At 39.6% G+C, this 14,051-nt stretch overlaps 1 protein-coding gene across 1 annotated transcript; it reads right to left on the minus strand.

The window, feature by feature from the left end:
• Positions 1-4,296: 4,296 nt before the first annotated feature.
• On the minus strand, positions 4,297-12,954 carry prss16 (serine protease 16). The gene is made up of 13 exons (XM_016663927.1): positions 12,894-12,954; positions 12,537-12,820; positions 11,616-11,715; positions 10,247-10,376; positions 9,558-9,681; positions 8,923-9,000; positions 8,691-8,738; positions 8,470-8,589; positions 7,828-7,992; positions 6,242-6,383; positions 5,983-6,162; positions 5,649-5,794; positions 4,297-4,777 (listed from the first exon to the last, which is right to left on the minus strand). Exons 1-13 carry the CDS (start codon positions 12,952-12,954, stop codon positions 4,706-4,708), a joined length of 1,650 nt encoding a protein of 549 aa, XP_016519413.1. The 3' UTR covers positions 4,297-4,705.
• Between the last annotated feature and the right edge of the window lie 1,097 nt (positions 12,955-14,051).

Here is a 14,051-nt window from a genome sequence, read left to right on the forward strand (position 1 = left end):
GTGTGTGTGTGTGTGTGTGTGTGTGGGAGTGTGTGTGTGCGCGCGCTTGTGTCTCTATTTTCCTCTTATTTAGAGATGCATCATCTTTCATTTCTTTTTTGTGAAATGTCAGATTTAGCTGATATTCAAACTGCTCTTTTCCTTCTGTAGATCCTTCTCAGCGTGATTCTGTTTCTTCAAACATACACGGTTCCAGCTGTTTCACATGGTAATCCATCCTCCACAGTTTGATCATCTTGCCACAAAGGTCTAGTTTTACTGAACTTCAGAAGGCCACCCAGCCTTGTTGACTTTGGTGACTCCGCCATAAAGGAAATCTGGCTGCCATGACCCCTGGCAGCAACGACCAAGCAGCCGAAACATCAGACAACTGTGAACTGAGCCTGGCTGTGTCGGTAACAGAGCGGTGGGGATCAGACTAATGTAGGGATGTAAAAGGAGAAAGACAGGATGAAGAAAAAGAAAGTGGGGCGAACACAGAGAGAAATGGAAGTGTCTCCAGATTCTGGGTATTCTTGTTAAATACTGGAATAAATTTTCTCCCCCCAGCTCCCTTGGAGCCCTCTCCAGGCTTATCCTCCCTTATTGAACTGCTCTTGCAGCCTGTTTGCAAACTTTCCCCTCCAGATTCTCTCATTGCAGCCACCTGGGTCATTCATCTTTAGATGTTTTTACCTGCTGAAGTGAAACATGTGACCAATTTTCCACTCCTTCTGCCTTCCCCTTTACTTTTTTTTTTTTAGTTTTTAGTATTATTTTCTTCTCCACTATCCCTCCCTTCTTTCCTCCTCCTCCCTCTCTTACTCGCTCTCCTCCCTCATAGATGGAGATTAACTGGGGAGTGCAGCACCATCCGTCCTCATGACTGTTTGTTGTTAAGGAGATGGATGGAGGCTGCCTCTGCCAGCCCCACGCAGCCGCAATTACACCAGCCGCCATGATGGATGGGATGGAGGGAACAGGGGGATTGGGTGGGTGGTGGGGGTGGGGAGAGGGAGATACAGAGAGGGGCATCTATCACCCCCCTTAATCTACCTGCCACTGCTCAGGCCAGGATGTGGAGGGGAAGGGTGGGAGGGCTGGAGAGAATTGGCTTTTCCTTGACTCCTGGTCAAAGGTGTCTTCCCTTCTTCTTCCCAGTTTCAGTGAATTTAGTGAGCAGGGGCTCGGCATATTAAATACCCTGAACTGAACAATTGATTTTCCAGAACTGATTGGATTCCTTAAAGCTCCCCGGTTCTGTCTGAGTGTGTGTTTAGGACATCAGTTTGATTAGGACACAATCTTTTGACTGAACACCAAAAGAGTGAGTCTGTCATTGCCAGTTTAACATGCAGGCTGGAGGACAGGACACAGAGATTCATATGACAAGTTATTCTTTCAGCTGAATGCCCAATATCTTTCAAAAGGTTTCACATACCTTTCCTTTTTCTGCATTTTTGTCACATTACAACCACAAACTTCAATGTATTTAATTGTGATTTTATGTGATAGCTCAACATGAAGTATTAAGATGGAGGGCAATGACGATTTTCAAAGGTTTTTATGAATAAAAATATGAAAATTGTGGCATGTGTTTGTACTTAGCTCCTTTCTGTTGCCCCAAAATAAAATCTAGTGCAACCAAATGTCATCAAAAGTCACCTGATTAGTACAGAATAAATTAGTAAATAGACCCCACCTGTGTGTAATTTAGGATGCATTCACATTAGCACTGTTTAGTCCGCTTTAATCAAACTCTGGTTTGTTTGCAAGTCCTATTCACTTGGGAATGTGTGAATTGGACTCTGATGAAACAAAAAAAAGCTAGTTCTGGTGAGTTTGCTGAGGTCTCAGTTCAGTTGAAGTTAATATTTGAATGCAAGCGGAACAGCGGTCGCTCCCAAAGCAGGAAGTGAACTTTAGCGCAGGACATTCTGGGCAAATACAACAACAACAACAACAACAAACTGCATGAGTCTAATGCTAGCGGAAGGAATAACACGTTTTGTTTTGGGGTTTTTTTTCCAATTGCAAAAGAGAAATCCTGCAACCACTGAAATCTGGCACCGCTTAATTCTTGTTCACATTTTGTAAAGAAGGATGTTGCGTTCAGGTTCTTCTTCAGAGGTTGTTATTGTTTCCTTCAGTGGTTCTCTGTGCAAAATGAGATGTTGCAGCTCCTCAATCATTATTTCATCCTCCTTCAAACTTGTCAGATCGTAATGGCCGTTCCTCTCTGCCGTGATCACTGTGTTAAGTAAACCAGTCAGATTTGTTTCAGGTTTATTCATGCTAAAACATTTGAAATCCAGATGTTTTGCTTCCTCTTTACCGTTATGTGCTAATATATGTTGATCTGCAGCATGAAATCCTAATAAAATACATTCAGGTTTATTGTCATTGATTGAAAAAACTGTGAAGAGTTTCAAGTCCAAATATTTCCACACAGCACTGCATGTTGAACCAGCGCAAAATTATCCCCGCGTTTACCTGTTGAAGGTACGAACACCTGCCGTGCCTCATCATAATTCCCCACAATGCTACAGAAATGTTATGAAAAGTAATCTGAGGGCTCCTACCCTCTCCCCCTCCTCCTCCAGGCTACATTTTTCTCCTCCACCTTCTCATCTGTCCACAGGAGTGAGAGATGGGATGGCGGGATTAATACTCTTCCGCCCAAACCAAGCCGGGGAATGATGGATGGACGGGCGCAGGAAGGGAGAGGAGGAGGAGAGACAGATTAAAGGAGAGAAGTCTGAGGGGTTCATAAATCCAAAACATGGGGTTGGAGAAAGGAGGGGAGACCTGCATCGTATCAGACTCTAATAACATCTGCAAGAAATCTATAAGGAGGTAGACAGAGGTGCAACGAGGGGGTCGGAAGGGGAGAGATGGGAGCGGCGTAATAGCATTAGATGTAATCCAATCATGGCAATAAGATGTGAATGGATGAGTGTGAGCAACTGTGATTATGCAGACGAGAGTCGTATTGAGGAAGGACAGGTCTTGGTGCTGGACATGAGGAAAAGTTCTCACAGGAGCTTTCTGCTGCAGAGACACCGAGAAAACACTGTTTACTTACTGGAGTTTTGTTATTTTGACTCAGAAAATTTAATCGCCCTGCTCTTTCATGAAACCCATGAACTCTCTTCGCGCAGAGGCCGTCTCCACGTTAAGAGCGGTTGTGCAGCCGTGACCTGACTCGGTTCAGATGGAGTGCTTCTTCACCTCCCTCCTCTTCTTCACCACCCCATCGCTGCCCCCCTCACTCCACCTCCCAACCTCCTCCCCTTTATCCACCAGGGCCACATTTTTCATGGCCCAGCTGTCGGAGAGCCGTGATTGGTTGGCTCAGTGGACAGATAGCCGATAGGCTCTGATTAATAGTTGAGGCCCAAGAACTTCCTCATTGATCAACAGGACAGGCTGCAGAGAGAGAGAGGAGGAGGAGGAGGAAGAGCGGTGGTGAGGAGAGAAAAAGCATACCCTGTCGCTCTGCAAGTGCTGGCTGATAATCCAGATAGCAGCTAGTGGAGTTTGTACAAGTGTGTGTGTGTGTGTGTGTATGTGTGTGTGTGTGTGCGTGTGTGTGTAAACTTGCAGTATTGAGGGGACAGAGATTGTTTGAAGCAAGATGCAAAATAAAGGAATGCCGTTTAAAACTCCTTCTTTCTCGTCAGCTGAGCCCTGATGTGCGATAACATCTGAGCTTTAGGTGGATGAGCAAATATTTAGTCTCAGCATAGATCAAATTTTTGTTTTTATTCCATGAAATCCGTTTTTGCTCTCGTCAAGCCATGATTTAAATCTGCTTTTTTAACGTGTTCAATCCCAGATCGGTGTTTCTGTGTGTGTGTGTGCGTGTGGGGGTGTGTGTGTGTGTGTGTGTGTGTNCAAGCCATGATTTAAATCTGCTTTTTTAACGTGTTCAATCCCAGATCGATGTTTCTGTGTGTGTGTGTGTGCGTGTGTTACAGTATCAGTGTGTGTTATAAGGCCTGCGTGTCTGTGTGTGCCCCCCTGCTGTTCTGTCCAACCTCTAGTTGATTGATGAGCTTCACTCCCACGGAGGTCAGCAGGGTCATGACCTCCCACTTTTGACCCCCCTGTTGAGAGGTTCACGCATACATGCACACACACACACACACACGAACACACACACACTCCTACACACACGGAAACAGATGGCCTTGGGACAACTGGTTCTCCCCTCACCTTTTCTCCCCGAACACACCCTGAATCTTCATGATTCCTCTTGATGTTAGAAAATCAACTGTATCACCTCCTTGGAAAAAGTCAGACACAGCACTCTGGTTTATTTTCAGTTTTTATTTTTTCTTATGGAGAAAAACGAAACAAATCTGACCAAAATGTTCCACCATGACGGGCTTACTGCATTAAACACAAACAGCAGATTAACGGTTCCAAACTTTAATATTGGGTGTTTTTCAGAGGAGTTTTCTTACAAAGTTGCAACACCACACCCTAGTGATGAAATAGTGTAACAGCAGCAAGTGAATCTTGTAAAAACCACACAAAAATATATATTTTTAATATCATAAAATGCTAACGGCAGCATCCAAATCACACAAGCACAGAGGCTGGCTGCAGAGCTGAGATTAATATGGACACAACAGGAGGAAATGGAGGAAAGCAGTCAGATTCTCTCAGTTTCAGAAAACAATGATAAGAGCTGATCTGGCTTTAATATCACTGATCACAATTATGCTCCTGGTTTTGTCATCTTCTCCAGGGCGGCTGTCTTCAACCAGCGGGCGACATGATTCTCAATTTCCTGAGAGAAAAAAAGCAGGAGAATATCGTGTTTAAAATGTCCTTGTACTAAATAGAGTCTCCATTAGTTTTTAGGGTTCACCGTTATATTAATCGTGCCGATTAGAAAAATATTTAGATAACAGCCAACACCAGGAATATGCAAATTTAGGTTTTAACTTAGAGTGACTGTAAATAACCTAATATAAAAGAAAGAGTTTCAAATTTGTCATGTTTTGAAGGATTATGTAAAAGGACTTTAATGTGGCATTAAATGCAGAACAAAAGTTAACATTTGACTTTCACAACGTGGCAAAACCAAAATAAAGGCTACAGCTGATGTTGTTTTGTTGATTATATGTTAATTATGGATTTCATTTAGAATATCAGAGAAAAAGATGTTTAATACTTTTTGAGTTTTATTTGTAAAAAGAAAAATAAGATGAAATCATGTAAACTTTTAAATATGACCAACAAAACTTATCTATGCACTACCTTATGTTGTTCTAGCAAAGGGATGGGCTGATGTGAAAACTTGGGCAAATATCAATATCTGACATTCATATTGCTTTTATGGACAATAACCAATATTTAATGATGGTTACCATCACATCACACTATCACATGACCAACCTCCTCCATCTCCAGCAACAAGATGGAATCAAATATCGGTTATTAATATTGTCCCAGTTTAATTTATCGCTCTAATATCGATATGTTAAAAAAATGGCTAAATCGACTCATACCGATGGCAGCACCAATATATATAATGGCCAAAGTTCTAGCCATTTAATCCTGAGAAAATACATTGAAGTTTATGGTAGTAAAGTATATATGGTTTGAATATTTTTCCAAGTTACAGTATTATACTGGTTTCAGTCAGGAGACCGTACCTGCCTCCCCTTCCTGAGTGAGTGGCGGTCTGTTAGTCTTTCCTTCGACATGTCGGCACAGTGTGCCGTGTCCTTAATGAAAACTGTCTGAGATTCCTCACTGCTGTCCTGAACCACTGACAGCTCCTTCCATGGGTCCACTCCACCTGCGGTGATGATGATACACATGTATTTAATGACCCTGCTTCGCTGTTTTCTTATCTAATCTCGTCACAACAGACAGTTTCTTGCTGTGTTTGATTGTCCAGAAAAGGGGGCTGTTTCTGCTCACTGTGGTAGGGAGCTTCAATCATTTGCTGGATGTTTTTATTTCCTTCAGTGAACAGAATCTTACCATTAACATACAGGACCCTGTAGGTGTTGGGGTTGTCCCCTCCGTAGTAACTGTTTGTGAAGGCGATGCGTGAAGGCAAAGAATGCTGGGAAATACCAAACACCTTGGTACAGATCTTAGTCTGAGCCTGTAGGGTTACCATCCCAGAGAACGGACAGGTAGTGTCTTCACAGGTCTGATCTGTAAGAGCAACGAAAAAGAAAGTTTAAGGTACAGGAGGAGGGATATTTGAGTGATTATTTGAGTGTGTGTGTTTTACAGAAGCCAAATTCAGTGCAGGTCTGGTAAGTCCACTGTCTCTCTGCTCTTCTTCTGCTCTTGTGAGACGTGTCCATCAGGTTCTTTACCGTTTCCTCGTGAGAAACGTCCAGACACGATTCATCAGAGGTGTTGTGGTACATCTGCACATATTTATTTACACATAAATCATTTTACCTTAGAGCTACTCATTTACAGGTACATCTAGAAAAATTTGAATGTTGCACAAAAGTGTAAAATTTCTTTTATGGAAATTTATTAAAGAAACCCTGAAATTCAGTGTCTCAGAAAGTTAGAACACATTAGTCCAATCAAAGATCAATGTTTTAAATGCTAATGTTATGGTTATAGAAAATATGAGCATTCATATGCTCTCAGTACTTGGTTTGTGCTCCTTTTGCATTCATTACTGCATCATTGTGCCGTAGCATAGAGGCAATCAGCCTGTGGCTCTGTGTAGGTGTAGAGGAAACCCAGATTGCTTTCATATCTGCCTTCAGGTCATCTGCCTCATCTTGTTCTTGATAACAGCCCATAGATTTTCTAAGGGGTTAAAGGTCAGGGGAGTTTGGTAGTCAATCAAGAACAGGAACACCATGGTCATGGAACCAGCTTTTGGTACCTTTGGTTGTGTGGGATGGCGCCAAGTCATGCTGGAAAATAAAATCATCATGAAGTGCTCTGGAAATTCCTGGTACACAGCTGCACTGACTGTGGATTTCAGAAAACCCAGTGGACCAGAACCAGCAGATGGCACAGCAAAGAAAACCATCACTGACTGGAAACTTCACAGACTTAAAGCAATGTGGTTTCTGTTCCTCTTCACTCTTCTTATAGACTCTGGGACTTTGATTTTTAAATTTACTTTAATATGAAATTAAGACTCTGGACCGTTGCGCAACGGTCCAGTTCCTTTTCTCAGAGTAAGTCACCTCTGATGTTTTCTCTGGTTTCCTGAGGGCTGGCACAGGGAATATGGCATTTGTAGCTCATTTCTAGTATGGTGTTTGTGACAAAGCTCCCAGGGCAGAGGTTCTTCCTGTTGCTGGTGCACTTTTTCCATCCACTCAATTTTCTATTAATGTGCTGGGATACCAGGTTCTTCAGGAACGATCTTTTGTGGTGTTGATGAATGTCTTCAGGACGTCTGTCCAGTCAGTAGTCTTCCTTATTTAGCCTACTGACCCAGAGTAACAGATTGTTCAAAGGCTCAGGAAATTGTTGCAGGTGTTTTGAGTTAATTAGCTGATTAAGATGTGACACCATGCTTTCATTAATGAGCTTTGTCACATTATTTAAATTTTTTGAGCCACTGAATTTTGGGTTTTCTTAATCATAAGAAATAAAACTTCACATCACTTTCTGAGATGACTGGCAAGAAATATTGCACTTTTACAAAACACTGCATTTTTTTTATCTGTACCTGTAATATGCACATTTTCTAAAAGTATTTCTTGCTGGCACCACCATATTTTAAGCCCTAAGTGGCTTGGGTGAGGTATTCACTGAAATGACTCTGTGCTGACCTCTAGTGGTCATTTCTGAACATGAACATTTAAAATAAAGATCTTAAAAAGCCATTTGAACCTGTGAGAGTTTCACAAGGCGGTTGTAAGCCTCCATCTCTGCCTCCTTCTCCTCACTTGTTTCGGTCATAACACCACACAGCTCCTTTATCGACATCAACACTCCTTCTTCGTTGTACTGCACACTTCCCATGATGATGTCAGCCAAGTTTTGCATCAACTCCATCTGCAGAAAGGAAGTGTGGGCAAAGTGTTCTGTAGGTGCGTTTATCTGTGACATGTATCTGAATCAGAAGATTGCAAAATAAAGTGTGGGATGAACCACTAAAATACAAGCTAAACTACATGGGCTAAATCAATCTTGGTCATTTTTTCATTTTTTAAATTTGTCTGTCAACACTTGTCAAAGTGGGCAGAAAAAGTAAATATTAATTTGCTTCATTTCTTCAGAAAAAAAGAACAAAAATGACCAAAATTAGACTTTCTCAAAGTAGCAATGGGATGAAATGACCAGCACTCCAAGGTGAAGTAAGTTGAAAAGTTGATCAAAATTTCCAGTTATCTTATTGTTTTGAACTCATAACAAATTAGTCTAAATATCCACATCATAGCTTAAATAAAACACTAACTATTTAATCTTAAAAGCTGTCAAATCAGCCCAGAGTTGAAGCGATCAAGTGTTTTGTTTCTGACGAGTCATCACCTGATCATCAGGATTTTTGGGAGTCTGACAGCAGCCGAAGTCTCCAGCCACCTTGGTGAAATTTCCATCCAGCAGCGTTGCTTCAACAAGAACAAATGCCTCCCGCACTTTAGCCAGACACTGCAGACAGGAGATGGAGCTGAATATACGCCACACAAACACAGAGAGGAAGCTAATGATTCTCATTTGATGAATAGACAACCATGTGGCAGCCTTCACACCTTCTCTGAGCCGCCAACAGCCTCATTCATCAGGCCCAAGCCGACAACCTGAGACAGAGGGAATGGCAGGCGTGAGTAAGGAGGAAACACAAAGTTCCAGACTGGAATCTGCTTCTGTTACTTTGGCTGCAGCCACAGGCCGGGAATCCAAAGTTGTATTTTTAAATAGGTTTCTTAAAATGTAGTTTTAAGGTTCAAGGATTTGGTAGATTGTAAATCACAGATTTCGTACGTTGCTATACTCAGAAAAATCCAGCTTTGCCTTCACAGGAGCAGAGGAAGCCACAGCTCCATACACCAGATTTGGAAACTACAACACAAGAAGAATGGACACAGAAAATATATTAATTGTGTTGCTTTTTTTTTTTTTAACCTGTGAAGCCTATATGGAAAGAAAATATGTCAAGTTTAATTATTTATCAAACACGAAACACATACAATAAGTTTTTCCAGAGGAGTTTGGTCATCACTTGACATGTTTCCTGCCAAACAACCGTACTATCATAAGATGTCCAGTTACACTTTTCTTGTCTGTCAGTCTAGAAACATGAGCTAAAATGAGAGTTTGGACATAAGTAGATATCTTGTTCAGCTTGACGTCATTTTATAGTTGTGCTGGTAAAGAATACAAAGACTAGAAGTTTCAACATGTTGTCCACAATGTCACAAACAGCTCAAAACATTAAATATTTTTCATTAATCACATCTGGATAAGATGAAAATTATAAAATTGCAAGAATTATTTCAGAAAAAAGGTTTAGGGTTAATTCTTAAATGTTTCTCTATCATATATTTGCCATTTTAAAGTCACATTTATGAAACCACAACATTGATTGATGTGAGAGATTCATTTGTGAAGTGCTGCACCTTTCCTCTAAACCAGGCGGATAGAGATCCTGAGTATGAGCCTCCAAAGCTGATCCAGGTGTTTCTGCTGCTTAGATTGAAGCTCTGACTGATGTACTGATGAAATACAGCCAAGTCAGCAAGTCTGAACCAAAGAGAATAAAAGTACAGAGTGAAAATGACCCAAATATGCTCTTCTTATGGTGTTTTGTCTCAGATTATAGGGTTATGTATGTCTATGTGCTTTATAAGCTACAGTACATAAACATCTGCAAATACATGCAAAAGCAGACGGATCTAAGTGTAAAAATGACGGCGCTGTGTTAAGGATGTGGAAAAGCACAGACACTTTCACACACATAGCTGCGTAGTGAACAGTGAGGGGCTTTAACAAGGCTGGCACTTGTCCTGATTAAAGGAAAGTGCTCCTATTTTTGAATTACTGTCCTGGAAAATGAGTTTGGTAATTTGAATCTATTAGAGTAGCTGAAAATGACTTTATGTCCAACATTTCCCAAAGAGTTAGAATAAGCTGAGGTTTCTCATGTTACAATGAAATTGTTCTCTTCATTTAAGAACGGTAAATGTAACACCCAAAAATCTTCCCACAGGCTATAAGCTATGGACAACATTTGGTTAAAAATCTAAAGAATGCAATGAGGTGGAGCGAAACACGCAGACACAAACACAGGTGAAGAGCCAACACTAACGCCTGCTGGCTGCTCAGGTCTGCCAGGTTCTCTGTTTTTAGGCCATCAGGATTGATGCTGTCGCCATAGAAACGGTGCTCCACAGCCAGCAGCAGAGCCCTGTGCTCTTTAGCCATGTCAACATGATGACCTGGAAAAACATGGTAAATACCACAAACACTCAGTGTGAAAGCAGTTTATTCATTTAAACAAGAAACCAAATGGAGCTGAGTTGGACCTGAGTTTTCAAAGCTGTTAAAACGAGCAAAAAGTGATTTTGAAAGTGGAACTAAAAAGTGATTTTGAAAGTGAAATTATATGTGGTCATAAATCTGAAATGAAGCCTGTCTGTCTAATTATTATACTGAAGTTTGGTCTATAATTACTTATGCTGTAACTCATGATGTTTATTCAAGTATTACTGAACTACATGCTTTTGACATGAAGTTCTTCCACCATCAGAAAGAAGTTAATATGTGGGAAGGAAAACAAGAGTTAAAAATGAGTTGTTAATCAGATGCTAAGAGCTCCAAATAGGTTTTATTATTACCTTTCACATAATATTTAATGACTGATTTAGTGTCCTGTTTCACTTTACTGTTTTAAAGTCTGGTTTAAACTAGTGTTTTGACATTTTTATCAAACTCTGTTTGAGCACAGTTTCACCTGAATCTGCTAATATATTCAAGAATTAAACATTGAAATAAAAATTAGACATTTTACAAATAGGATTCTTTTTTTTTCTTTTTTTTTGAAGAACAAAGAATAAATGAGCTAGCTTTATGCTGCACAAATCCTTTTAAAAATAGAATTTCCTTTCTAGGACAAAGAAGTAGAAAATATTACTCTTGAATGTTACTATGTTAAGAACAACCTAAGAGATTACAGTAAAGTTGAAGATATAAAATCTAAAATGAGTTTCAATATATAGCTATTCTCAACATGCAGTGTTTGTTTTTATCACTATTTTTATTTAGTTCAAATGAAAAGAATTATGTTTGGTTCATTTTGAGTTTTAAAACAAGTTGTTGACATGTCCCTGTCCTTTTAAAAGATTGATATTTTAATATAATATTGTGCAAAAGCTACATCTAGAAGTCATAAAGGTGAATGTATAAATTACATTTCTGGTTTAACATAGTTTTTCAAAGTAAAAGAGATTAAAGATCAAATTATTTGTATATAATTGAATTTTTGTCTTGCTTTTTTCATTTACAGGTGCTGTTTAGCACAAATTTACCACTGTCCAAACTTGCTCCAGTCTCACAGTATCATTTCTGATATTATAGGACTTTCACTGACATCCATTTGTCAAAATTAAATGTATTTACTTGTAAAGTGAGGACAGAGTGTCACATGAACAGATAAAGGCATCTGTGTCCCACGGTACCTGCAAGAACATCAAAGTTATAAATGGGACCTTCTCCACCAATGAAGAGAAACACCGGACCATCGGGCCGCTGCCAATACGCCTCGTTTACGAAGAACCTCTGTGACCCAGACAGACACGAGCAGGCAGAAATAAACAAAGTAATGAATATACAATAAACTTAACATGCAACTAAACACACATTCATAACTGAACTGTCAGCTGAGCAAACAATTTTGAGGAAAAAGGTTAATTGAATGCAATGTGGGAAAAAGCTGTAACATATCACATAACATTTGGTGAAGCTATGCGAATACTTTCCAGATGTACTGTATGTTCAGTCACTTGAACTATATAATCATTCAAACAATGGTACTCCTGAGATTCCATTTTTATGAATTTTATTCAGCAACAAATCTCTCAGTGAGCTTGATTACAGATTAAAAGGCACAATGTGAGGAAACATGTTGCTTAGAAAACCTCAGATCAGCACAGAGACACCAAATATCTCAAGTAGAAACTTTTTCAGCAGTAAAGTGGCAGCTGTCAGTAGTCATTGCATTAATATTGATACATATGAAACATTGTTGTGGCACATGGAATATTTTCAGAATGCAGTTACCATAGCGAACAGCTTGAAAAGCCATTACACCACAGAGAAAGGTTAAACTTTCAGCCATCCATGTAACTCCTCATTACTTTACTGGAAATGCTTAGGAAAGTTTCCACTATTTCCTGTTAAGTTATTTTAAATAACCAGTAGGACCATGTGTGACTGTGTATTACTTTAACAGAGAAATGTCCACAAAACTACTAACTCTAAGTCAAGCGAAGATGTTTCTTGGATAAAAATGATCAAAAATGCATTGTATAAAAATACGTGTTTTTAATTTTTATACGAAAATATGGAGCAATGGAAGAGTCCAAAATTACTTAAGTTACCTGAGTAAAGGTCTTGACATTTTGTCGATTGAAGTGGTCCAGCGGCTGGTGAACCCGGCCCTCCGTCACATGTTGAAGAGGTTTACTTTTGCTAGCAAGGAGCGTCAGGAAAAACTCTTTGTGTTTCCGAGCCTGGAGATCACGGTAATGCTGATTAATCTTTGACAGAATCCGTCCTGCCAATAAAAAAAGTGAAAAAAACACATACTGAAAATTATATAATCCACCAAATAACAAACCTGAGCTGTGTGTGGGAGCTAACCCAATTGTTCTGGTTGTTAAACCTGGTGCAATAAAGAGGTTTTCTCGCTTATGACCAAAACAAAATCAGCTGTGCCCTAAAACACATTTACTCACCAGAATCTACAATATTCAGAAGAAAGAAAAGGACAAAGCCGCAGGCCGGAGACAAAAGCATCTTTGATCACATTCAGATATTCAAACTGAGCTGGATACACCTCCTGCATGCAGGATTCAAAAGGATCTCATTGTTCTGCAACTTGTTATATACCACCTGAAATGGGTTGCACCTCACTGTCACTTCAGCTTTAGTGTGTGTGTAAAATAGACTGTTCAGCACAAAGGAGCATCAATTTGGTCATGTAATTGGATATTTTTGCTTTGTAATGGCTTTTTTGGAAAGCTTCAGTTACAGGCACTGAGAGGCCGTGTCTTCTTTCACACAGTCCACAAAGATTTATTTAGTTTTGTTAACTTTCTTTCTTTCTTTTTTTTAATTACACAACTTACAGAGACAAACACAACAATAAATAAGTACAAATGGTTGCTAAGGTACTTAATTACCTCTTGAAAGTGATCATTTGTTTGCTTTTATTCACAAATAAATATCTGGAAAGTATGGAGTATGGAAATACAGCTATGAATCTTTTGCTTTTTACATCTAAAGACTGACATAGGTGCAGCTTTTGACACAGTCGATCACAAAATATTACTTAGTAGATTCACAACAGTATCTGCTGGACAGTTTTTAGGTGGTTCAAATTATATATTAGTTTTCTTTTCTATTATAAACTCTGTATCTAAATGTAGGTGAGATACAGAGTTCAACAAAAGCCCCCTTTGGGGTCTCACACTTTTTAATTTATTAATGCTGCCACTGTGAAAGATCAGCTTTAATTTTTATCGCTATGCTAATGACAAACAGCTTTACAACCATGTGTCTCTGGACAACCTGCAGCCAACTGATACACTGTCTACATTTAAGACGGTAATTATTTAAACTTTTGTCAGATTTGGATGCAGATACTTTTCTTTTAACTACAAAGTTTGTCACTGATCGAGTTGCAAACACAAGGACCAGGCATGTGGGGAGACTAGTCAGTGAAAATAAAGGAACAGAAAATATAATCAACAGGAAATAAAACAGCAAGTTAACCAGAACGTCTTAAAAAAAAACAACAGATCATCAAAAGAGCCCAAAACAGAAGACTGAGAGCTGACAGCTTCGTCTGCAATTCTAAAAAAGCCCAGAAACTGTATTTCCTGGGAACAAAT

The sequence above is a fragment of the Poecilia formosa genome, unplaced genomic scaffold, assembly GCF_000485575.1.
Source record: "Poecilia formosa unplaced genomic scaffold, Poecilia_formosa-5.1.2 Scaffold457, whole genome shotgun sequence".
Lineage (NCBI taxonomy): Eukaryota > Metazoa > Chordata > Actinopteri > Cyprinodontiformes > Poeciliidae > Poecilia > Poecilia formosa.

Bases quoted from the DNA above. Each gene is read 5' to 3' on its own strand.
- prss16 (XM_016663927.1), bottom strand. From the start codon at position 12,954: ATGCTTTTGTCTCCGGCCTGCGGCTTTGTCCTTTTCTTTCTTCTGAAT. The intron at 6,384-7,827 runs GTTCAAATGGCT...AAATATGTGCAG, and splicing joins GCCTTGTGAAACTCTCACAG to ATGTACCACAACACCTCTGA. The intron at 4,778-5,648 runs GTACGGTCTCCT...TTTTTCTCTCAG, and splicing joins CACTCAGGAAGGGGAGGCAG to GAAATTGAGAATCATGTCGC.